The sequence below is a fragment of the Plectropomus leopardus genome, chromosome 13 (assembly GCF_008729295.1).
Source record: "Plectropomus leopardus isolate mb chromosome 13, YSFRI_Pleo_2.0, whole genome shotgun sequence".
Lineage (NCBI taxonomy): Eukaryota > Metazoa > Chordata > Actinopteri > Perciformes > Serranidae > Plectropomus > Plectropomus leopardus.
In genome coordinates, this window is record NC_056475.1 from 14,161,276 (window position 1) to 14,188,269 (window position 26,994).

At 39.4% G+C, this 26,994-nt stretch overlaps 2 protein-coding genes across 2 annotated transcripts in view; one reads left to right on the top strand and one right to left on the bottom strand.

The window, feature by feature from the left end:
- Positions 1-9,770, bottom strand: part of stk32a (serine/threonine kinase 32A) — a 62,828-nt gene extending 53,058 nt beyond the window's left edge. Inside the window, exon 1 of the mRNA XM_042499664.1 lies at positions 9,637-9,770. Coding sequence (XP_042355598.1) covers positions 9,637-9,755 — 119 coding nt within the window. The 5' untranslated portion in view covers positions 9,756-9,770. The remainder of the gene's footprint in view (positions 1-9,636) is intronic.
- A 14,480-nt stretch (positions 9,771-24,250) lies between these two features.
- Positions 24,251-26,481, top strand: zmp:0000001268 (CYTL1 domain-containing protein). Its single transcript, XM_042498654.1, has 4 exons — positions 24,251-24,447; positions 24,832-24,876; positions 25,209-25,355; positions 26,167-26,481. The coding sequence occupies exons 1-4, from the start codon at positions 24,295-24,297 to the stop codon at positions 26,209-26,211; spliced, it is 390 nt and encodes a 129-aa protein (XP_042354588.1). The 5' UTR covers positions 24,251-24,294; the 3' UTR covers positions 26,212-26,481.
- The last annotated feature ends 513 nt before the right edge of the window (positions 26,482-26,994 follow it).

Genomic DNA, 26,994 nt, shown 5'->3' on the forward strand with positions numbered 1-26,994 from the left:
TCTTCCAGGAAAACTGCTTTTTATTTAAATAATTGCTGCAGTTTGTAATGTATGCAATAAATGAGGCAATTTCTGCTTGTATGTTGAGTTTAGTGACTCTAGATCTACACTTGCAACATATTCAACCTAATCTTTCACTTTCATCATTACTTTCATTTACTCATTTGGATTAGTTATTCATTATTTTGTTAATAAGTATTACCTATTTACTATTTAATGATGCAATTTTCATATAAATTCATACTAAAAGCTACAGTTGGTAACTTTTATGAAAATAACATATTTGTTGAAACTGTCACTACATCAGATAGTCTGAAAAAAAATCCTGTCCGTCCTCCGCTGTTACTGCGTCCAGTGACATGCTAGAATCTACTGTGGCGCACTGAAAACAACCAGTCAGAGTCGAAGAGTCCTAATACAGCTGTCAATCATGTTAATCACAGCTGTTGAACTGTGGTCTAATTGTCAAACTAGGCAGCGCTGACCAAGTAAGGATCAATAATCTGCAACTATATTGCTTATTTCACCCCTTTAATGTTTTCAGAAACATATTTTATTGTAATGTTTAAGCTGTAAAGTGAGAAAGTTTGGGACCCGGTTACCATGTTGCAATATCTTGTGCCAAATGCTCAATGTTGCTCTGCACTGACCAATAATCTCTTCTCAGCCAAGCCAAACTGCTATCATTGCTTAATTTGTCACTTTATATGCACCACAGGATTTTCACTTTAAGCCACCTGTCACTGAGCTATGAGAAAAGCAAATATAATGTAGAAAAACCAAGAAAATTCAATGAATTATTACTTTATCATACTACTACTGGGGGATCTTCTGGAACATATGAAGGTGGAACAGCAAGTCCATCATGGCAATCGATGGCACATGAGTCCTCCGTGAAACCAGTTTAATCGAGTAGAAAACCAGCTCTCATGCTTGGCTGAGGTTTCCGTGTTTTCTGTCCCATAAGTCTTTCCATCAGAAAGCCAAGGTGGTAAAAACTGAAAGGGCTTAGCCGTCATCATAGGGGGAAGTTGTTCTGTCTTCTGAGCAAACAAGACTGACTGACCCACCGCAATCTCTCACATGGTTGCTCAGGAAGAAAGCAGCTATACTGAGGGTCAGCAGCCTGGGGCAGTGATACACACAATGAGGCACGTACAGTACACTCTGATCACTGTAATGTGCACACACAGACGCATACACGTGCACCCTGGCATACCACTCAGCAGCCTGTTGTATGAGTACCCTACCCTTCTCATAAGATCCGATGACAGTCATTAAAACTTGGTTATATAAGTCTTAAAAAGTCTTAAATATAACGCACATACCCACAGATATAGTCCAACGCCGACACACAAACATACACAAACACACACAGAGTACATAGTTGCAATTTGTATCCTGTAGATAGATCCACAAATCAATAACTCTTCGATGTTTTTTTTGTTTACTGCTTTACTTGACTATCTGCATAACTGCACATTATTGCTCTTATTAATCATTTCTTGTGTTATACTGTATGTTACATATTGTAGCTGCAAATCGACATCATCCCTCCGAGACTGACTGACCTGGTGCTAATTCAGCTTTCTATTTCATAGTCTTTCTGCAATATCACCACTCTACCTGGAGTCTTAATTGCTCTCTTATGACAATAAAGCCCGATTTCTTCTCAAAACAAGTGCTCTCTTTAACTTTCTCTGCTCTCTCTCTCTCTGTCTGTCTCTCTGACATGGCGACACAGTATTTAGAAGCTGTTTGAATATGAATGAAGTCTCTGCTGGCTTGCTGCCATCGCTGTCAAAATGAATTAGAGATGGATCCCATTAAGTTGTTCGTCACAGGTAGGCGATGGGTCACAGGAGTTACTAGAGTTACCATTAATATGACAAGATATACGTGTATGACTAATGTGATTTTTAAAGAGCCTGCTTCATGTTGAAGCTGTGCATTAAAGGGCATTGAAGTGGGGTAGTATTATCTATCGCAGGTGTATTACCTACAGTAGATATGAGCTGATGCTCCCAGTTTGGAGAAGCTGACAGGAGTACCACCACTGCAGAGAAGCAATGTACTGCTGTGCAAAATATATTTTAACTGTACTTTTTACTAAAATGTTGTCAATTTATGCCAACTTATTTAGGTTGGATGATTATGAAAAACTTGAGTAGTGTTTCAGGAAACAAACCAAGTTTGCATGCTGCTTGCATACTAGTCAGTCATATTTGTATATTTTTAAACATATTAACGAAACAGAACTCACAGATCTCCTAACTTCATCATTGGCAAAATCCTCTTTGTCATGATCAAGTCAAGTTAGACTAACTTGATTTACTCAAGGTGCCAACACTTAAAAAAATAACAATTTTCACTTATTTTTAAATCGCGACAACTTCACAAAATTAAGTAAATACAGCTAAATTTCAAGGAAACTTAACACTTAGATATAAATTAAACATAAATTAAGATTTATAGTTATATTTACTTTCATTTTTAAGGCAATCTTTTTCCAAGATTACTTTAAGTAAGATCAACTTGTCAGACTTTACAGGGCAGCGCAGTTGCACTAATGCATAGGGATACAGAAGCTCTGCACTGAGAACATATAGAGCCGAAAGAAAAGGGGCTATCTGACGTCAAGGTGAAGCAGTGAAAATATTCTCAACATAGTGTAGACTTAAGATGAGATTATTTTTTTTAGATGGAATTTTTTAGTGATTAAATCCATTTTGCTGCTGCCCCCATCAACAGCAGCACATAGCTAAGCTTCTGTATCGGCAGTGATGCCTAGTTCTCCAAACTGGGGGCATGCCGACCTCCATGTACTTAAAGTAATACACCGACTATGGATAGTTATACAGTCATACAGCCTCTCTTGAAGTAATCCAAACTATTGCTTTAGGCTACACTCAATACTGGGATGGAGGGACACTGAAACTGCAGCTGCTCACTCTAAACCATATGTATATGGTGGTGTTATATCTAATAAATTCTATTAACAACATGGCAACATGCAAAACAATTTTTTAAAATGTAAAAACAGATGTGTATGTGTGAAGTGGAAAATAATCAGCCAACCATTGAGTTTCATTTTGCCAACAGCAATACAGTTGACTGTGTCCATGTGCATTTTGCTGCTGCAGTGGTATGAAAAAGACGGACAGTGACAACAAGTTCTTAAGCATCATTAGCAGCCGATGCCTCAACCAGCATTTTAGTTAGAAAGTAAAGAACAGCAGTCAGGCTGCAGATGAGAACCTGTACATTATGTTGAAATGGTGCACACTTTTTATCAGCTTTGCTGGCGTTTGGTTTCTCTTTAGCTTGTGTGTTCTCTCTCGTCCTCTAGCTGTTCCTCTTTTTTCCCACCGTTCTGTCTTTCTTTCTGTATCTGATGCGCCACACATGCATTTCAATGTGACCTCTTTGTGGCCTCCAGGCAGTCAGTCTGGTGGGAGAGCATCCTGCGTGGAGCTTTTAGAGGCACTGGCACCCCAGGCCACTTCAGTAATGGAAGTCTCCACAAACCACAGGGGCTCCGGATCTGTTGGTAGCGTGTTCTTACAAAAAAAGACTTCCTTTATCACTTTCAAAAGGTAACATTTGTGACATGTAAGGCCACATAGTTAATTGAAATAATATTAACGAAATGCTAAACTATAAAGTTTAATTCTATTTCTTCAGGCGCACAAAATATTGTTTTTTATCAGTAGGTTACTGTCCTTTAAGGTCTTAAGTTATCAGAGGGAAGTTCAGCATACATTAGCAGGTGTTAGGCTACCGGCTCATCTCTGACTTGCCAAAAAACGTCGGCAAAACATTTATTTATAACATGAAACTGCTTTGCTCAGTGTTATTACTGGTTTTTAGCACCTGGTCTGTTTTTTGGAGAGGAAGAGACCTCTGCGGATAATTTGGCTCCCAGTAAAAATCTCCTGAACGATGAATGCTGAGGGTCTTCTAACCGGGAGAAGCTTTGGCTGGTTGCAATCTGCAATCCTCGATGCAAGATATCTTTAAATCCACTTAAATCTTTCACACTTTGCCTTTAAATCAAGAAAGACAGATCTTCATGCTATGAGCAAAAATCCCCAATCTCTCATCACATTACAGTGAGTGCTCTAAAATGGTCCCCCCTCATCAAAATTAATGGCACTATTGGCAATATTCCTAAATGTATCCCTTCTGTGAAAGAAGAATATCACTTGTGCCCATTCATTAAATGTAGCAGTATTGGACTCCTTCAGAATGACTTGCTTTCCCTCTTAGTAACCCATTATTCATAATCTGAATACCTTTTATGAGGTAAATTAACTAAACCTCCTCAATTTGCACTGATTTTTGTTAATTACCATCATCTATTGGATGCCGACAGCAGGAGATTCACATCAGTAAATCGAAATAATAAAATGGCTAATCAAGACTTTGCAGTTCAACACAAAGTATTCCAATTACATTCATTAGACAAACATACTACCCATAAATGTGCGCACACACCCACACACACACATTTCCACACGCACACTCCAGCCAAAGTCCTGTGCTGAAACGGACTCAGCTGGCCAACTGCTCAGGCTGTGACATGTTGGATCGATGCCGACAGCCCTCCGACCTTCCTCCCACCCCATCTCACAACACCTCCTTTGACTGACAGCTCCCATCAGTCTGTGTCTAATGCTTCCTGAGAACACACGCGTGGATGCACTCTCATGCAAAAACACACACACTCCTTAGAGAAAGCTCTAGAAATAAATGATCCCACGTAAAATATACTCTTAAACTTTACTTTTTGCTTTATTCTTTGTAACAATAAGGCTTATTCAGAGCACTTAAACAATGAGTTTTCTTACTCTCACCTCCCCTGATTCTATGATGTTCAGTTTCACCAGGTCACCTTGACATCAAGCCAAATACTTGACATGCTGACATGCTGCTTTCTAGTGTTCGGCAGTACCTGCAGTGTGAAAAGTAAAATGAGGCTGTGATGTGCACATTTTGCAGATACAACAGGATTCAGTTTGTACCTTAGGCACAAGCAGATCTTACTATTGCTTACTTGAAATATTGGACTCTGGAATTAAGTTTATTTTAGCTCACACCATTCGTTTAAAATGTACCCTATATAAGCAGACTGTAATGCCTGTACAATGCAACAAAGCTGGTGTACTAGACCTTTTATGTGAGGATGCTTGAAGGAATTCTTGTCTGAGTTTCTTTAGAAACGCACTGCCACAATGAGACATGATGTCATTTCTGTTTGATTTTCTTAGGAAAGAAATGCACATGAATGGGGAATAACACTGAATGATGTCTTGCTCTGCATAGAAATGAAATGCATTAGTGAGATTGCATAACTGGGTTAAAAAAAAGGGACTCCCTGAAGGAAGGAAGAGCTTTTACTCCACAATGTTACAGACTTTTGTTAATGTACTGTTCTTTTTTCCTTTTGAAAGTTGCGCAATGATCTCTTTTTTTATTTTTTATTTTTAAATAATAACATATTACCTCAAAGCACAGAGGTCAGATGTGGAAGATATCCTGTAGACTTGGTTAAAAGCAGGTTTATTTGTGTTTTCTCAATTACCCATTGAAAAAAAAACATCATTAATTATTCCGTGGCCTGGTTTGTGGAAGAACACAAGAAAAAAGATATTGATCTAGTTATGACATTTCCCTACTCATAGTTAATCTTTCTGGTTGGTTCTGAATAAGCATGAAATTCTAATTATTCTAATTTTTTAGGAAACAGGCAATTTCCTAAAAAGAATAACATAAGAGGAAATAGTTCTGAGGGACTCACAGCACTCCACAGATTACTGAAATCCTACATTTTATTTTTTGCTGTGAATGTCTAGAATTGTAGTTGCTCCCCTCAAGATCCAAACTGTCTTACCAGATGAAATTTTTGAAATATAAAAATATGTCAACAACTTAACAAAGGATTTGTTTGCAGTGCTATTAGATGTCACTGTTGTCCTCCTGCTTGACAAAAAAATGTGCTACTCACAGAAAACACATTAATGTAGGCAACACTCTGATCGCGCCAAACAGCAAGGAGGTAGTTTCAAGAAGTTCTCTCTCTTTGACATTTCCTCCACCAACAAACAAATTAACTGCAAAATCGGCAAATAAAGTGGCAGCAAGACTGAAAGCTGAATACAGCAGCATCTGATGCTGGATTTCACCTTTCCCTCTATCTTTTTGTGTCTATCTGATAGAGGGTGTCTATCGAGTGTGTCTCAGGGCAGTGCCAATAAGGGCTCCCCTTACACAGTGGGACTTAGTGCAGCGCAGGCACAACGCGCTGCCCCACCAGTGCTGGCACATCAATACACTGACCGTCACACCCGCTTAATGCCAGAGGTTACGATTCCTCAAGTTTGCACGGAGAGAAAATATCTTGTTCAGAAGGTCATGTTTGATTTAAATGCCTCTTTGCCAGTGATAGCCAGGGCCAGAGGCATTATGTTTTCAGGGTTGTCCATATGTCTATACATCTGTCCAGCACATACATGTAAACACATTATCTGAAGAACAACAGGAAATTTCTTCAAATTTGACACAAACATTCACTTGAACTCAACAATGAGCTGATTAGAATTTGGTGTTTAAAGGTCAAGGTCACTTTGACTTTGCATCCATCTCATTTCTGTAAACGCAATATCTGAAGATAACCTTGAGGGGGTTCCCTCAAATTTGCCATAAATGTCCACTTGGGCTCAAGAATACACTGATTAGAATCTGGTGGTCGAAGGTCAAAGGTCAATGTCACGGTGACCCCATAAAAAATTATTTTGGCCATAATTCAAGAACCTTGGGTGTCCACCTTTAAACTGTGCTGATTAGATCTTCTGTCTTGCTGGGGGGGGAAGATGTATGCGAAGCATCTGTGTAATCACACGGACGTATATTGTAATTGCAGCTTGACTGAGGCATATAACCGTATGGCACTACATCTAGTTTGCTCCTGTCTTCCAAGTGCATTGGCTTCACACAATGCACAGACACCTGAGTTCATGCCCAGTAGCAAGTGCAGTGACAGCACGAGGATAGGAAAGGAGAAGCAGGCAGTGAAGGAGCAAACTAGGAGATGCTGAGAAAAGGAGGAAAGTGAGAGAAGAGAGGAAGAGGCAATTGAAAAAGAGGACAGGGGAGGAGGATGAGAGGACAGGCCAGGGGACAGGAGAAAAATAAAGTCTGCTTTTGCATGTAGCTGGCTCAGTGCGGTTCATATGCCTGCGGGTAATCTCTCCCCGTCTCTGACCTTGAGCGCTTACCTCAGGACAATCATAACTTACGCCAAGTGAGCAGGACAGAAAAAGAGAGAGAGAGAGTAGGCACAACGCTGACCCAAGCAAATCTCCAGAGGAAATCACCCCCACCCAGGGGGGTTTACGCTGCCAAAAGCATTAACTTCCAACTGTTTTTTCGTCCAACACAGCATGCAATCAAGCAAGAAAGCAAGCATTGGCATTGTTTGTCTGATGAGTCTGTACACTACACATCTCTCTATTCTCTGTTCATCACCTCTGCTGTTTTCCCTCTCTGCTCTGTAGCTGTTCTCTCTTTTCCCGTGCCTTCCTGTCTTTTCTTTTTTTCTTTTTACAGTGCGCTTTTTCATTCAATCCCTGTGTGGGAGGACTTTCATATTTTTCTACACAAATTAGTAATTAAAAGTCAGCCATTGATTTTGCGAGAGTAGCTTTCAAAAAGATGTGGAATTAAAGTGGGAGAAAAGAGAAGTAGGTGAGGAGAGGACAGAAAAGAAGGACAGAGAACAAAGGGTAAATGAGGAAGAGCTATTTGGTGCCACTGGTCACTCTTAATATCTCATTTATTGTTCACATTTCTGTTTTTCTATGAAGTTGCCTAACCCCAGAAGCTCAAATAGCAGACCTGTAAATCAAAAGGAAGAATGACAAATAAGACTGAAAATAAATATTTTATTTTTAAAAACGAGACTACACCGTCCTTGCACAGACATTCCCTCCCCTCTGCCTTTCTGCTTGTCAGATAGAAAACCAGGGAAGCTTCCTCTCAAACGACGCAGAGTGGTAGTGCTTATCAAGAATTAATGACGCTTTTCAGACAGAAACTTAACAAGCCATACTTATCAGGCATCTCAAAAGTCCGACTCCTGGTGCTCAATAAGCTCAGGCTTTCAAATTATGATGAATGAGTTGCTGAAAGTACCTGATGAGTCATCTTAGATTAGCGCTCGCAATTTAAATTAGCTTGTACAGCGCTGAGGCAAAGGCTTCCTCGACCCCCCCCAAAACACGGTGAGGCAAACAAGAAGCTGCCAAGAGAGAAGAGTTGCGCCCATAAAAGTTGAGCTTGGACCAGTGAGCAAACTACATTTTCCTTTTAGCAACTTCAAAGAGTGAGATGACGCGGTTGGAGGCCCCAGAGTGTTTCTCAGAGGGCAACACCTTTCTGAATGCGTCTGCAGGCTCAATCCAGAGCTTTCTTTAATGGTTGATGCTGCACTCCCTCTGTGTGATTGTGCATTGGTAGATATAATGGACAGAATGCAATCACCATAAAAATCAAACAGGTGACACAAAGTGTGCCACAAAATTGATCAAATGGCTGAAAGGCTTGATGGTAATAACCTGTGTTAAATAAGAGCCTTTGTGAAGACAATCTGCTCAAGTGGAAATCATTCATAGCGTGTTTAAAATTTTACACAGCAGCTTTTTGTATACATATTTAAGGAATTGAAGATTATATTCTGTCAAAGTCACTCAGCCTCAAATTTAAGGCAGTCTGAACAGGGTTCACCCAGACATGAAATTCCTGGAGTTAAATTATGAAATTAGAAAAACTGCTTAAAACACTTTGGGATTAACAGAATGTTTTGGAAAAGGTTTTAAATAAACATTGTTTTGGCTGTTATTTAAAATATGTTCATGAAAATCCCAAAACGTCAAATTTTAAGTGAAATAAATTCCTTGTTTTACTAATTTAGTTCTATAATCTACAGTTAACTTGACCATTCATTGCACTGGGTCAAAAAGTTTGCATTTACCCACCTCTGGAGCAGCTCCCCCTCTTGTCCAGAGATCTGATCAGAACTTACAAGATCAGGAGATCAATTAGCCACCAGTGACTCAAACCTCATAACCTTACAGTATATTCGCAAATGTCTCAATTTAAAGAGGATTTAGGGTCAACTTTAATTTTGTTTCTTCTTAAACCACTTTTAACAAAAATGATCTACCTTGTACCTTTGATACAGAATGATAAAAAAGGGACATAAACAAATATAATACAAGTGCTAGCAGTTTGCTTATCTGCAAATACCTTGGAAGTCCATGTTAACTTATTTATGGCTGTAATACTATAAAGGCCTACCCAGTTTAAACTACTTAAATATAAGTCATGGAGATTGGATAGAATTTTAAGGAGTTATGGAACATTTTTCGAAAATTAATCCGTAACAATGTATGGGAACCCTGTCTGAAGTCACTTTTAATTCAAAATGTAGCTCAGGTAGTTTTTTAAATACTAGCTAATAGATAGTGATCCAGGGTGCTTTTCCATTCCCAGCATACCTTTCAGATTTAACTGACACACAGACATAAACTGCACAGCCACAAATTCAAATACTTCTGCTAAAGCACGGTGGCTTACCAGAAGTTGACCAGGAAAGGATGTTCAAGGTTCTGCATTATCTGCAGCTCTTTCAAGACGTTTCTCACTTCATTCCGCTCCACGCATTTCAGCTTGTTCATGTACTTCATGGCGTACATTTTTTTAGTGTCCTTCTTCTGCACAATGCACACCTGATGATAAGATCACATGGGGTTACATTCCTTAACTGCTGCAGTTAAAAATGGTCTGAATACACTGTTGGTGCGCTGCTTTTGCATCTTTGTCGTATGCCTTAATGCTTTCAAATGTGTTAAAAGTGGCATATATTGTTTTCTGTAAACTATGAAATAAGTAGTATTACAACACGTGTAATTTCTCTTTGGCAATATTATATCATTTCAAAAAATGTCACTAGACATAACACATGCATCATTCCTCCATGTTTATCAGTACCATTGGTTAGTTAAATTGCATGACACGTACGAATACAGTGCATCAGTTGCTAATCAGCATACTTTGAAAAATGCCTCCACAGATTAATGAGATGCATCAATTCACCAGATTTTACAGAATAATTATCATAAAATACTGACATTCTGTTTGGCACATCTAAAACCCATGTACACATGCAAAATGCTGCAACGGAGTGGCGTGTTTTCCATCATCCATGTTCATCTGGAGCTTTAATGCTTGTGACACAGTGTTATAGTGCAATAACCAGAAATGTTGTCCATCCAACAAGGCCGGGAGGAAACTTAAGGATTTCTCTTTAATCTCTGTGATCAGGAATTTAATCCCCTCTTCAGACGTTAAACTTTTCACACCAGTATGTTTTGCATTTTAGAGATGGGAAACGTCACATTGGCAGTCACTAGAACTGCTGGTGCGTGTAGACATTTCTTTAAAAAACCTGCCCTCAAACAATACTCAGTGTATTTGCATCATAACTAATGTGACGCAGCAAAACGCAGAATATAACACCTGCTGCAGTCTGCGTGGCTGTCATTGCATGTATACATCAAACTGTGCGTGATTGCCCCTTTTTGACAGTGTGTCTAAGAATGGACACTGTTTTTAATATGCAGGGGAGTAATACCCCATATTTATTTGTAGTCATGCTTGTCTGTGCTTCAAGCGTCAATAAGCCAGTGATTACTGCTATCTAAGAGAGTGATCTGTGGACCAGCTGGCTCGGTTAATCAGCCAAACCCTGATCGCATCATTCCTCCCATTGAACAGCTTGCCATCTACTATGATTAGACTGCTTATCTGTTGTTGGACAGAGTGTAGATGCCTCGTGGGTCTGCGTGCAGGGCATACATGTGAGTGTGACTGCGTTGTTCTATGTGCCGATGTGAAATACTCTGCACTATATAGCTTAGCAACAAGAGGAAACATGGCCGCTATCACCTCAGATTTGTGTCCGTTGAGCTGGTGGTCAGACTCAGGCAAGTTCAACTGGAAGGGTTAACTAGACTGTGTATGATGATACTGTACTGACAGAGACGGGACATGGTACAGTGTTTGCAACATGTTGCACCTAATCTGCTACTTTTTTGATAATCATTTAATTGTTTAAATCATTTTTCAAGCTGACGTATTGAACTTTCCTTTGTTCCAGCTGTTACATTGTCACATTTGCTGCTGTTAGTTGTCTGACGTAAAGTTGATTAAATAATGTGTTGGACAGACAAAACAAAATATTTGATGACATCACAAATGAAGTCAATAATCTAGAAAATTAGCATATTCATTAATAATAAAACTAGCTGCAGCCCGAGAAGCACAGGAAAGATACGAACAATGTGATAGCTGCATGTATTCTATGACCCTGGATATATTTAATGTAACATTTTTTTCGTTTTTTGTTTCCTATGCATTACTTAATTTTATTGGTCTTGTTTTTAAGTGCATCTCTTGAGATCTGACTTTTTTATTGGATCAGTTGTACATATAATTTTGTGTTTAAACTTTTGGATAGACGGGTTCCTGAACAATGTTATGTCCTCCTGGAATGTGTGTTAGTTTGTGTGCCAGTCCCTGTAGTATTGTGATGGTAAACCTGAGGTTTTTGTTTGTAGTTTTCTTTTTGTTTTGCAAAGGATACAAAACTAGAGCTGAACTTAACTATTTAATGAGTAATGTAAGTATACTTTGGCAAACATGGACTTACTTTTCCAAAGCTTCCTTTTCCTATTGCCCTCAGGATCTGGAAGTGGTCGAAATTCACTGTGAGAAAGAAGAGTAGAAAAACCTGTTAATATATACAATAGAGTTGCCTGGGTCCAGACTGTTGAGTCAGCCCACTCCACCTAGTTTGAGTTGGCTGATTCTGGTCAAGCATCATAAAATGAAACAGCAGTCTTTTGATTAAATTAAAAAAATGACCAATAAACATCTTGGTGGGACTTGATTAGCCAAATAGCGCCACAGATGGGACTAACACTGTTGTTAAGCTCTTTTCATCATTCTCAGGAGATGTGCCAAGACTAATGCGGAGTAATAACAACAATGGCGAGGGCTGATACGTTGGTCTCTAGCGATTGATTCGAGAAATCTAATGCCCTTCCCCATAGAAATCTATCAGAGTGGAGGCAATATCACCTTTAAAACAAGTTTATAATACATGACACTAAAACAGATATTTGCTGTATTTTAAACATTTGAAAATCTATGGATAACAGCTTTAAATACATAAACTGTATATGCTTGCTAAAACACTTCAAACCCTTTAAATGAAAAGTGCATCATTAGATCACTGTAAAAGAGAAAGTATGAATGTAAGGTGTGTACAACTTCAGTTTAATGTCAGTTTTACTGTATTAGTCATGTGTCGGTTAAAACAGAGTCTTGGTACAATAAAATGTGTTGGGTGAGAGGATGGGTCAGCTCAGTAACAAAAAAACCAAAAGATGTAATGGCATAAGTAAAATATAAAATTAAATTAAATATAAAACATAGCATTTCATACATCTATGAAAATGTGGTGTGTAAAAAAAAAAAGAAAGTGATGATAACTGTTAATCCAACAGTAGGCCGAGTGTACAAATGTGATGAGAAAAAGTAATGAGATATGGGATATGAGAGAATTGAATGAGCACCATATACATACATGAAAAAGCGGATTTGTTCGAGCAGGTTCACTTAGAGGTTTGCTTTGAGCTCATTTGAACAATGCAGACAGTCAAACTGAAGCAGATGGAGGTCTCCAGGGCAACTACAGGTCACTGACTTTATATAGCACAGAATTAAAATAAGCTTCAGCACAAAGGCGTCTTTTATCATCATTACATGTTTTTCCCACAGAATATAAGGCAGATTTCTTTTTCACAGCTCGATACCCTCTCAGTCTTTGTATCATTCCCTCCTCTGCACACTTATTGAACACGATCTCACTCACACAGACACACTCTACCTAAACCAGAGCTCCCTATCTCACTCTCCTCCATCTATCAGCAACATTTATCGCCAATTGGAACCGGATGGGGCTGTTTGTTTCTCGCTGTCATGACAACCAGGACAGAAGGTTTTCCCTCTCTGTTGTTTCCCCGAGGACGAAACAGCTGCTGCCCACTCTCTGCACTCACCTGACCATAAACACATGCACACACTCAAAATGCAACCATTCCCAAAAACACACGTATTGGACACAAACATTACCTGCTTCTCTTGCGCGTGCACATGTGCACAAACATGAGCGCACACACACTCTCATTCTGCAGTCACTAGATCTATTGGATGTGACAGTTAATGTTATGCTCTGTTAGTCACGTATCACTGGCACTTCCTCCTCTCACACTATCTGTGTTGGAGTGTTTACACAACCTTCTCTGAAAAGAGCCATATGAGGCCCGTTTTATGATGCACACACACACACACACATGCATCACGGACTTACAGATGCCATACAGCAAACCTACACACAGACACACACTCCTGATGAACATGGTCATTTTCCTGCTGAGCTACTTGGAGATTCTGCTCTGATGGGTTTTTCAGAGAGACAGCTGTGGTCGTGGATGAGAGGGCAGAGCTCTGATCGCAGGGAGAGAGAGAGAGAGAGAGAGGCAGTCATACAAAGAGACAAAGAGTGAGCTAAAGCAAGGCAGACACAGAAAGAATAGGAGTGAGTGAGATGGAGACTGTCAGATTTTACCAGCAGAACTCTGAATGGTTTAATGTGCTGCATTAAATGATAGGCACATGAGTAACAGAGCGTGTAATGATTGAAATCGGCACATGAGTGGAATTGACACATTGACAGCCTTTCCATGGCTTAAACTAACGGAGGAAGGCCGTCTGACCGAGGAACTCATCTGCTAGTCAATTTGGATTTGACTGACACATGCTAATCCGTTTGGATTGAAGTAATCACACTTGTTCAGTTTGAGTCTCTCTCGTGCCCTTCGTATGGCTGCGCTGCAGTGTCTGTACCTTTGTGTCTCTGACTGTCAGAAGTTGTCTGCATTTCTGTTAAAAGTACGTCTGCGCTAAGCCAACAAAATGTGATAAATGCTAAATTTGTTTTGGCGCTCTGTTCACACTGAAGGCTCTCGGATACTAAAGGACACATAGGTTGTTCTCTTTTTACTCATACTGCATGTGATTCCCTGCTGTCACCTATGCCAGCCCTTGCAATCATGCGAAAAATGACTAAATTTACATCTTCTCGTGCTTTAATTTAAGCTTCAGCCGTTAGTTTGAGATGTGGAAACAGTGGATAAACTTGAAAGTTGCTCTTTTCGAAAATTATAGCATGAGCCTGGCTGAGGTTTGTGTGGTGGACAAATTGAGAGGACGACATTCTGTCCCCTCTGACCTTCTCTGCAACCATCATTTCAGCATGAGGCTGGTGTTATTCTTTGTTTTTCTTATTGTTGACAAATCCCATGAAAAAAACCCCAGTACGTCTATAAAATGGGGCAGACAAATTACAGTTCATTTAAAAAAGGCTGAGTGATTTCCTAAAACAGCTGGGCACTGTCGTTTAAAAAACAAAACATTACTCAAACTGCTGTAAATAGCATGTATTTTGTTGTATTGTAATTTTGTTTGGGGACTATTTTCAGCAATAGATTAATACACAACTGGCCCTATGTGGTATTTTTGACAGCAGGATGATGTACAGGGGATTTAATCTATATAAACTACATTGTTTATGTTCTACAATACTGCCACTCATTGAGTTTTGTTTTGGTTGGGTTTTGTTTTGGTCACAAAACTCAACAATCATATAATTGTGATTCAATTGACATCTCACTTAATGCAGCAATGTTTTGTTATATAGGACAAAGACAAAGAGATTTTTTTTCTGTGCTGGAAACATAAATAACATTTTAACATTAGCCATCTCAGTGTGGACAAGCTGTCTCACTGTTTCCCCCTCCCTCCCTGTCTGCCTCTCAAAGGGAAGCCTGTAAATCACTTAAGGACCCATCAACATGGGAACATCAGTGCTCGCGCTGTTGCTCTGACAACTGAAACAGAACCCACGGGTCCATGTGCCACTGCATTGTGAATAAAGCATGATCAGCAGTAAACAGGGTCTGTCCATTAACCACAGTCTCCTGGTTACAAAAAGTGGAAACGTATGTGGCCCATAAGGGAGCACATGTAGTACGCACATCATTCTCAGAGGAGATAAACATGTCTTGGCAGAGTTCACCTTCACGCACACACCTTTCTGTAAATCAACTGCTATGGGTTGAGTATAACTGACTTCAGCGAGGTAAGCAGGGTTTGCATTTATTCAGCAAATAAATTCAGATTGTTTTACTGGCAGAATGTAGTTTTAACATTTGGAAATTAAACACAATAATAGTCTTATATTGTCTTTTTTGGACTGCTTTTTGTTGCTGCCTTTAATGTGAAATATTTAAGTCTTGGTTGTTTTTTCATCCGTGGGTTAATTTGACTTTTTATTCCTCCAAGCTGGCAGCAACTCTTTGCCAGACACATTATGTTTTCGGGTTTTCCGTCTGTCTGTCCTTTCCATGCTCGTGAACGTGAGGTCAAGGTTGCTGTGACCTCGTGTGCCTCATTCTTGTGAACATTTTTTCCCCTCAAAATTAGGCACAAACGTTCACTTTTAATCTGAACTGATTTGATTTTGGTGGTCATAGGTCAAAGATCACTGTGACTTTGCATCCATCTCATTCTTGTCAACATGTTATCTCAAGAACTCCTTGAGAGATTCTTTTCAAATTTGACACAAATGTTCACTTGTGCTCAAGAATGAACTGATTGGATATTGGGCGTCAAAAGTAAAGGTTGCTGTGACCTCGTCTCTGTCATTCTTTTGAATGTGATATCTCAAGAATAAATTGAGAGATTCTTTTCAAATTTGGCACAAACGTCCTCTTGGACTCAACAATGGACTGATGAGAATTAGGTGGTGAAAGGTCAAGGTCACTGTGACCGTGCATCTGTTTCATTCTTGTAACTGAGATATCTCAAGAAGGCCTTAAAAAAAATCTTAAAATTTGCCTCCAACATTCCCTTGAATTCAAAGAAGAAATGATTAGAATTTGGTGGTCAAAGGTCAATTTGACTTCACAAAACACATTCATGGCCATAACACAAGAATTCACTTCCTATGACAAAAAAAGGATAAAATTATGACGTGATGACATTTTATATGCAAAAGGTCAACTTCACTGTGAAATCATATTGTTTTGCAAAAGCATTATTTTCTGGTCATTACTAATTTTAGTTATAATGCACTTCCAATCTAGGAAAATGTCACAAATCAAAAGGAGTTTTTGCCACAGCAGATTACAGTATGCAACAAGGGCGGCTTTTAATGATTAGGTGCATTGCCATTCTTTGCAAACTTGCAACAACAATCTGCAATGAAAATAAAGGTTAAGTGGCTTAACCATTTTTGTAAACAAGTAAACTGTTCCTTGTAACTTTACCACAGCTATATTCAAAGTTTGTCAGCTGCACATGAACTAGAGAAAAAAATCACCGTAGGGCATTTATGTACATTCATGATTTATTCTTTCAAATGTCAGCATTTAATAATGTTTGCCATTGAATTAACAAACAAACATGAATTTCATCTCTGTGGCCAGCACTACCTTGAGGCGACCTTTCCTGAAGTGTTAAGAGAAAACTCAATTTACATGTTTATTGCTGCTCAGACTGAGTGAGAGCATGATGTATACTCAACGTGCAGTGACCTGCCAGGCTCCTGCGACCTCAAAGGGGGAACCCTGCTTGTGTCTGACATGAGTTTCATCAGTGAGGGGGATTACTTTGTTTCCAGTGAGTGGGCCTTGTTTTTTCTAATTCAGAACCGTGCTTCCCTGTGTTTTTTATTCCCCTGCCCGTGGTGAAATCGCCTATGTTTTTTTTTGTATGAGAGAAGTCAGGAAGGTGCACGGTTGCATTAACTTGGAGTTCAGAGACGCTCTGTTATGAGTGACATTTTACAGAACAGCACGCCAGATGACTAAGAAGCAAGGTTAACTGTGAATAATGATTTCCTCTTTGAGAGAGGGGTAGACTTGTTGCCTCCAGTGAGAAGGAGAAATATGGATTTCATTAAGGTTTGATGCAGTCGTTCGAAACTGTCTGGTTAAAAAAAAGGGGGGGTGGGGGCTTGTCACAGGAAAGAGGAAATGACCCAAAAAAATAGCAAGAAATTAGTAAAAAAACAACAAGAAAATTTACCTGAAAAACGACAATAGAAAAGAAAAAAGAAAAAGAGAGTTTAAAAATTATATTTCTTTAACATAATTTTAAATTTGTAATTCTAATAATGATAAATATGGTCTGTTTTTTTCTCCCCCTTTTTTCTCTCAATATTTTTCCCAGCTTTATTTTTTTTCCTCAAAATTTCTTGCAGTTTGTGGAAAATTTCATACCAGGTTGCTCATTGACTTTTTCCCCATGCTTTTGAAAGAAATCACACAAATGTTCTCAGGGTTCAAAAATGAAAATACCAGTGAAAAGCATCTGAAAGCACAAGAAAAGGGATTTTGCTCCAGCTTTTCTAAGAGGTTAATGCAATTTGAACCTGCTGAAACTGATATTCCAGTCTACAACTTTATAAAAAGAAATGCATCAGATCATGAGGATACCAGATACACAGAGAGAAAAAAGTCTACCGTAAGAAAACACCTGGGAATGCCACCTCACTTCTGACTAAATCACTGACTCATGTAACACAGACTTATTTGAAGTCCTTGGGGTGCAGCCAGAGTGGAATTAGTTTCAGAGACTGCATCAGATCGATAAATTCACATTGTATTATCTACTCAGGTCACAAAGAAAAAAGGGAAATAAATTTAAACTAAGAGCTTTCCAATCAAAGAAAGTTATAACTCTTGATGCTGGCCTTGATGACAAAAAAAATTAAGATAAAAGCCTGTTAAGACTCAACCATTGTTAAAGATAGTAGTTTTTAAGACTTCTCCACCAAAGCCAATATTAGAGAACATGTCCAGAAGAGATCCATGAACAACTTTTTATTCTATTACATGCTCTCAGTGCTGTGGCCATGTCAAGACAAACTGTGGCTGCAGTAAGGGGTATTCCCTCTTTTCCATTTGCAGTGGAAGACTAGTGGCCGACGTAATCAGCATTACATCAGTCACAACCATTTACAGTGCACTCAATTTTGTTTTCTAATAGAATATAGCTTAACACATTAATGAGGCTGCAGAAAAGATGAACAACCTGGGAAAAGGTGGTGGTGAGTCCTGCTCACAACTCGTTTTACCCACCGTCCCTATTTATCTTCAGATTTGAGGTCATAACAGTAGAGAAGAATAAGATTGTGAGATGTTTTATCACTCACCCTCGTCTGTGTCCTCGGTGACTGGAGCCTTGCTGGACTGTCCGAGCCCCATGGCTGCTCCTCTTACAGATTCTCCTGTTCTGCTCCCTTAGCTCAACTCAGCATCGAACGCCGGCCTCTCCCTCTGAGACGCACTCATAGCCTGGTTTTTAGCCCCTCACACACACACACACACACACAGTCTCACGTGCTGGACTGCTCAGCCCTGACACACACAGCAGCTCACTTTTGCTGACTTGATCGGGTCCCGTCTTCCTCTTAACTCTCCACCTTGACACTGCCACACATCATTGCACACACACACACACACACACACACAGAGGGAGAGTGGAGGGCTTGGGGGAGCACTAAAGGCACTGAAGCGCTGACACACACACACACACACACACACACACACACACACACAGAGGCAGTTCCACTACAGTGTTAGTTTCCCGTCTGTCCTCACTGCTGTTTAGATGGATGCAGGCAGACGGACATCTCTCGCCAGGCAGGAGGAGGGTGGGTGATGTGTTGGTGGCAGTGACCCTCTGTTGACTGCGAGTCTAACCTGTGAGAGGAGGCAGGAAAACATGACACCAGCAGCAGAGTGAGGGAAGGAGGGACAGACAGAGGGAGGAAGAAAGAGTAATAGAGCCTCTGAAGCATGAACAGCCCCCACGGAGCATCTAACCATGAATGGAAAGACTGACACAGGATTTTGTCATATAGTAAGATACAAAAAGAAAAAGCAGGATAGCAGTCTCAATGGGACAAGAAGCCCCCAAGCGCAAAACATGCTATGGAACTCAATAAAACAAATGAAAATCCCTTATCTGGTAGAATAAATCTTAAAGACTGCAGCAGCTCAGATGAAATGTTTTAATTTAATATATTATAGCCATTCAATACATGTATTGAGAGTAGATTTAGTGCTATTTAGTGATTTATTGGTTAGGTGGGGAATTAAGGGGGTTGGTGCATCCTACCTCGAGGGGCATCTTCCCCCATCTTTCCTACAGTTCAGTTTGTTATTGTTATTGAATTTTACGTGGGTCCTTAAAAAGTCATGGAAAAGTTTTGAAATTTTTTTCTGTGAAAATGTGTAGGAACCCTGGGTATTAATGGATGAACTCATACTACCAGCTGCCCCATTTTTCCTGAACATGTCACCAGAGTGAGGTATAGGGAAGCTTGATGTGTTTAAAGGTCCTATTTTTTTTACACACATAGGTCTCCCTCCTACTTCCCTTCCTTTCATCTGTCCTTCATCTGTCATTTATCAATTATTTAATTTCAATATCTCCATCAGAGACCTATCCATGTGGGGAGCAGTCTGCAGTGCATGTGTGATGAATGGTATGATCGCTTTTCCCATTAAGTGCACAAAATTGGAGGCTGTTGATTTATAGTTTGCTGGCATTGTGTACTGTAAATGGAGTCCCTCAGGCTGCCCTCTTCAGGACGTGATATCTCATGAATTACTACAGTTTTGTTTCACAAAACATAGAAACTCAGCTGCCCCATGAAACATAAGCAAAATCATATTCAATTTTTTTTTTGCAGTGTAATATTTTCTGTAATAGCCTCATTCTATAGGGAGTTGGACGGTTATAAAGTAAGTTAAAGTTTTTAATGGCATTATAACCCCCATGGTAATTCAATATTCATGTCACTGCTTTACCATGTGATATCCTTTAAAACTGAAGCAGCTTGTCCCATTACATTATTTTAAAGGAGAAAGAACTGAGACGCATTCGAGGGTTGAATAGACAAACTTCAAGTCATCGTGGCAACATTTAATCCACTAGGGGAAACCCTGCTCATGAATGTCATTCTCAGACTGTATGAAAAGGTCACCACAGCATATCCGAGTATCCCTTTAGGCTCGATGAAATATTCAATGAAATGAAATATTCAAAAACTAGTGCCGGGGAGCCGCAGTCCTGAGATCCCCGCAGAGGACATTGTGCTCGGAGCCCCTTATCAGACCAAACGGGACAAACATGCGCTGAATAGAAAGTATCCCCTCTGCATGCATTCGTGCTGTGTGGGCACCTACCTCCTAGTCGAGCATGGGACCATCTCCAGCCCGGTTTGCTCCAGACATGTGAGGCGACGGGGGAGCAACAGTGGAGCTCAGAGCATCACTTGTCCGGTGCTCGGACGTCGACGCACCGGGACACCTGCCACCCGAAAAAAATGGAGCCACACAGTGAGACGTGACTTGCGGGATGCGCCGACGGTGTGCGATGCGAGATCCCTTGTTTGAGGAGGACAAAGGGAGCAGAAATGGATTTAAATGGGGGAAACTGCTCGGCGCGTTGCACTGATGGGCGACTGACCTCCACATCGCCGCCTGTGTAATGCGCTGGCCACCAGCGTGCGTCTGGAGAGGCACGTTTCATAGGCTGCTCAGGCTGATCTGCTGTAGCTGTGGGGCAGAGGTTTCCCTGTCCTTAACATGCATACCTAATTACAAGGCAAAAAAGATTACACCTTAACAAATTGGCTATATTTTTGGAAATAGTCCAGAGAAACTATTGTGTCTGTCATAGTTACAAGTTCACTGTAAAGTCAGTTAACCCCTAAAGACCTGAAACCGAAATCAGATATTCTGTGCTGCATCCAGACGTCTTTCTGCAGCCTTAGAAAATTGGTTTGATTTCTTTCGAAAACCTAGGACAAAATTTAAGTAGCGACTTGGCAAGATGTGCCCCAGACATTGCACCAAAAAAAGGGTGTTGAGGAAATTAACTCACAATTAGCAGGTTTGTGGCAAAACCTACATAAACAACTATTTTTTTGTAACTTTTCTTTCCTTGTAACGCTTTACTAATTTATTGCTATTTATGATGCTCATCCCCTTCTTCTCATGAACAGTTTGAAAACAGTCCCCCCAGGCACTTCTGCAGGGCAGATTGTCCACAATGCTGTTTTAACCTGGTGATCGCACTAAGGAGCTGCCACTAAGTCTCTTCTTTATGCCTCCTTTGTGTTTTTAGTGTGTGATTTTAGAAAACATGTCAGCATCGCGAAACCAACATACGCATCGATGGCGCTTTATAAACTTAAAAAATGGCATAACATGGCAATGAAATCCATTTACCCTCTACTATATGGCGCCTGAAATTGTTCTTTGCTCAGAGGGTAAGGAGCTCATTTCTTTCCCAGTTTGTGAACATTTACAGCTGCTGTTCTTCCTCTTAAAGTTAGCACCCCCCCCTCCCCAATTCGGGCCACCTTGCTTAGATCACACCCATCTTTAAACTTGGACTTTATTTTGATCTCAGCTACAGCTATTAAGTTTTGTAAGTGCATCTTGCACAGTTGCGATGTTATTTCATTGACAAAATCTGTCCACAAACAGAAAGGCAGACATATTAAGACTTGGAAATACTCAAAACAGCCTCTGTGGTAGGTCCTGCTAATTGGTGCCATCAGGACCACATGTTGTCATGGTGACACACGCAGACTCACAAAGTGACAACAATATCAGCCGTCACGACATTGTAGCAGCTGGTAAAAATACACTGTATACTTATGAGTAACATGTCAAACTTAAGTAGCCCAAAATGTAAGATTACTCTTATACATTATGATACATTTTCATAGCAGCTCTATGGCTCATACTCAGTGAATATCAGGGGCTTTAAAATCAGAATGTGTGTTTGCCGCACTTGAATTTTCTGCCTTAAGGCAGATTTCTGTTGTCCAATCTCACATCATATATTAACCTCTGTGGCCATTAACCACTAACTGTAAAGCACACTGGTCCATTATAAATCCTGTCACCTGTGTCCCATGTTAATTGAGCAGGCCAAGGTCGAGTGGAGGACGGCTGAGTGGTGGGACTCTGGGACTACAGATATGCTTATAGCGCACACTGCACTTTTTCTTCCTCTCCGTCATGCCAAGACACACTCAGTGTGGGCCATCCATCTTCATACAGCTGCAGGGGACAGACCTCCAACTCTCGACACAGGCTATGAGAGGTGACGAGTATCACTCAAAAGCAGGCCAATCCCTTATCGAATGTTTGGCGGCATCAGGAGTTGTACTCTTCTTTTGGATGAGATGAGTGATGACAGTGTCATATCACACCTGGACAGAAACAGAGTGCAGCTACTTAGCATGCAGGAGGCCTCAGCATGGGACAATGTTGTCCTAGTTTTGTACATGAAAATGTCCTTTGCCTGTAAAGAGAATCAGTCATAAGTTGTGGTTTTATTAGATTCAGATTTGAAAGAAGGAATGAAAACAATTTGCAGAATTTCAGCATGATGGACTTTAAGACTGCTCAGGAAGATGTTTAAATCTGTGAAATTAGCCTCATCTAGTGGATAAAAAGGACATAACATGATATGACAGCAACCAGTATTAATACAGCAAGGGTCTTATGGGAATATAAGCGACAGCATAAATTGCTTTTAATATTGCAAAGTATCAACGCCACCCTCTTTCCTAATGCAGTAATGCTTTATGGTGGAAAACATGTCATAATAGAGGCTATTTAAGCCTTTTTATTTTTATGTTACGGTCAAACATTTGAATGATCTGGTCCATTTTCAGCCTCAGGGCTGTCTGGATTCTGCCAGGCAAGGCAGTTTTATTTATATAGCCCTTTTCATTACAATGATTAAACTCAATGTGCTTTAAGTTAAAATGTATACATGAGCATATAACATGTACGGATGAATATATAAAAATCCAATTCTCTAAGAACAGCAGCAGCACTTTCATTCCAAAGGTGTGTTGAGTTGGGATCTTGAGACTGTGGCTGTTGGCGTGAACTAAATTTGCAGTCATGTGCTGTAAATCATACATAAAATTGAACTACACTGGCATTTCTAATTTGGATATAATACCTACAATACCTTTATTTTCTTGGTTAGTAGCAGAGAACAACAAAATGACTGTAGTAAACAACAATAAAAAGAGCAAAAGAGAGCAGTTGCATCTGTGTATCAGTTCTGCAGAAAATTAGTATTGGAACTGTTTCAAAAATTGAGAATCAATATGTATAGATATATCAGTATGTTTGACACCAATATAAGCTGTCACACAATACTCAACAGATACTAAGAGATGACATGTATAGAAACAAATCTTCAGTGGTGGAAAATTGCAAAATATTTAATTCAAATACTGTACTGAATTAGGGTTTTTAAGTGCTTGCTCTATGTATTTCTATTTTTTCACAACAATTATGATTTAAATATTACTATTTTTACTTTTTTCCTGCCAAATTTATAGTAATTTTGCAAATGCACATTGATAATACAAAATGTACTGAACAAATAAGTCTTGCTGTATTGATGTAGGTTAACATAAGACGTTTTGACCCTTGGAGATAAATTTACAAGCAAGTCAGCAGTATGTGAAGTAATCAGAATTAGACCCACCTTCACCAGCTGCATCACACCTTAATGTATTAATAATTATTTTCTAATGTTATGATATACACTATTCCGAACAGGTGCATACTTTTACTTTTGGTGCTTTAAGCATTTATTGATGCTAGTGTTTTTAGTACTTTTACTCATACAAGTCAAATTACCACTTTTACTTGTTGCAGAGTATTTCTACACTGCGATATTGCTATACCAGACTACTCATGACTATTGCCATCACTGCAAATCTTATTTTAAAAAATACCTTGCAGAACCTCCCCATACACACTTTTTTGCACAAAAATCACAGCTCACCACTTGAGCTAGTTTTGATTACTCCATAATGATAAGTGCTGTCTTATCTGACACAATGGGTTGTCTCCTGTCATTCCTCTGCAGCCACATAATTATTTTGGAGTAAACAGAGGGTGTGTTTAAAATATGAACACATGCATACGTGGCTGCATCGGTGACACAAACAAACAAAGGTTCAGTTAGTGCTGTAGGTGTAACTGAGTCATGGCGATCTTTAACCACTTGTTGCTCGTTTGCTGTTTGGTGCCGCTGGTACTGAGCTACCCTTTCTACCCACCGACGTGCTACACCAAGGTGCTGTACATGGCACGAGAGCTCACCCAGTGGGCTGCAGCTTTGAAGAGGGACCCTGAAACTGTAAGTCAGCTTCTGCATTTTCACTCTCATTAAGTTCCACTTTAATACTTATATTGTATTTAGTATCTTTTTCTTGAATGGTCCCATTTGCCATACCGTATTTTTTTTACATGTTTGATATTTATCTAATTTTTTTTTATATATTGTACCATGTACCAAACTAGAGATGTTTGGTGTTTTATTCCTTCATTTATTATTTAGATATTTATAAATGTAATTTAATCCTGTCAAATCAAGACATAGTAGACTAAATGTAAACAAATTGTGACTGAGTTTAATTTAGTAATGTGAGACACTGTGATTTCTCAGAGTAGGGATTGGTACAAAAATATCAGATTATAATGCCAATATTGGATTTTGATCTTCTTTTTTTTTTGCATCCAGAGTTACTGCATGGCTCACATGCCAGATCTCTACCTTGATGTCCATGTAAGTATGACTTCAAATTCCCCATAAATTTAGAAAAAAAAACTATTCATGGATACTACTTGATTAGATTTGTTATTGTACATACTCCGCATGTAATAATGTACACATTTGAAAGGTAAGAGTTTAAATGAAAAATAATGTTTCTTCCAGCCCTCAATCAAAGAACAAAAAAACGAAAGAAAGTGTTTTCTGATCCTTACTTTTAGTCTGTCTTTCACAATCTGTTTTGAGTGCTCCGGTTGTCCCCAAAATTTTCTAAACTAACATCTGTGGTATTTTGACCTCAGCTGTAAATCACACACAGGGACACTAATTGCTACTCATGCCGTCAGAATGCTTGTGTGATGCACAAAATGAGGACTTACATCTCCCTGGTGGAAGGCCTGCGAGATCGCCGCTGCGCTTACACCAGAGATGTGAGGAAGCTGGGTCTCACTCTGAGGCAGCTCTTCATCATCATGTCGGAGAAATGCCACGGGGTAAGACAAGACAAATGGTCAAATAGGTTTAACACAATCAAACTCAAATATTACCATGAAGATGTGTCTATTTGTGCCATGAAGCAGTTTAGTGGGGTTAAATCTGGTGGGACACAAAGTGAAGCACAATGAAACATCTGGTAGAAAATACAGGGATTTATTTTTACTTATTGGGACCGTACTTTTGTTGCAGTAAGTGTAGAGGTTACTATTACAGCAAAACTACGCGTGCATAGATTCTTGGATAAATGAGAGAACTGTCCATTAATGCATATTTTTTGAGTCTTGCATAACTTATCACCTATCCACTGAGCCAAAGTCTGAGCCACTGCAGCACAACAGGAAACTCAAAACTGATGAGATGCATTCAAACTGACTGTCAGTTAATGGGTCACTCAGTGGGTCATTTCACAGGATTAAACAGGGTTTATGATGCAGATTATGAAAAACGTTCAGTTCTCTGTGGATGCGTGTTCCTTTGAAGTGCAGAGTCAGGCACGTGTAAGTCTGAGGTGGGTTTTCCATAAAGCCTGACATGACCTGTCTGTGCAAAGCAGGCCACAGTCTAATTTAGGTCAGTTATAAACTGGAAATACATAGTGTGAGTATACACATGTGATAGGGATGATTGTCTATAGAGATTCTTTTATTTGTACCTGCAGTTTCAATCCAGATAACACTGTGTTGAATATGAAGGCAGGCGAAATTGAGCTGCTTTCAACAAAGGACACATAAATCCTGACTTAAGATCTTATTCAGTCATACATGCTTTACCTAAAAAAGAGTATTTCATTTTTTTTCTTTTTTATAGGACTTGGTGTTCACTATCTCTGACTGTGCTGCGCTGGAGCGCTAACATGCTGGATCCTGAGATGACAGTGTTACTGTCTGACGGCAGTGCACTCCTTCTCTGTACGTTCTTTATGTTCAGTGACTGAAAGACACAAGACTGATGTTTAGTTTAAATCTATGGAAACTATGGTTTGTGTCACTAAAACATACTTTAATCATCTGTTTTCTGACTATAATGTTTGGGTTTGTTTTGTTTTTTTTACCACTAATTATCACATCTTTCTTATGCAATCTAACTAAGAAATATTTCATATAATAAATGTTATCAAAATGTTTTTGTTATTCTCATTTCACATGATGATGTGATATAAAAAAAAAAAAGTTCAAAAGATTGTTGAGGCTGAGTCAGAACCGGTTGATTCAGCACAGGTATTGGCAACAACTGTGATGTTTGGCAATGGCTCTGTACAGTTCAAGTGTTACAGTAAGTCGTGACAGGTGAGACAGTGAGTCAGCATGCACAATACCGGGACCCTTAAAGTGATGCAGCTAAATTTAACTGATCCATCATTCATTTTATTCTTCACAACTGTGCTTTTGCTGTTGTGACATGTCAGGGACAGAAGATCTATTGTTTGGAATTTCTGTGTATTTCTAAATAATCTTCATCCATCTCTTATGTTGTCCGGACAGATCAAAATTACCTATAGTAAAAAGGCAAATAAGGGATTTTGTTAATGTGCTGGAGCTTAATTGAGTTGGACAGTTTTGTAGTCATGGGAACAATACAAAGTATACACACGCATATACAGTGATGACAAGTCATTAGTGTGAGGGGATTAGTAGA

Coding starts and splice junctions, on each gene's coding strand:
- zmp:0000001268 (XM_042498654.1), top strand. CDS start 24,295: ATGGCGATCTTTAACCACTTGTTGCTCGTTTGCTGTTTGGTGCCGCTG. Junction 24,877..25,208: donor ATCTCTACCTTGATGTCCAT/GTAAGTATGACT, acceptor TCATGCCGTCAG/AATGCTTGTGTGATGCACAA. Junction 25,356..26,166: donor TGTCGGAGAAATGCCACGGG/GTAAGACAAGAC, acceptor TCTTTTTTATAG/GACTTGGTGTTCACTATCTC.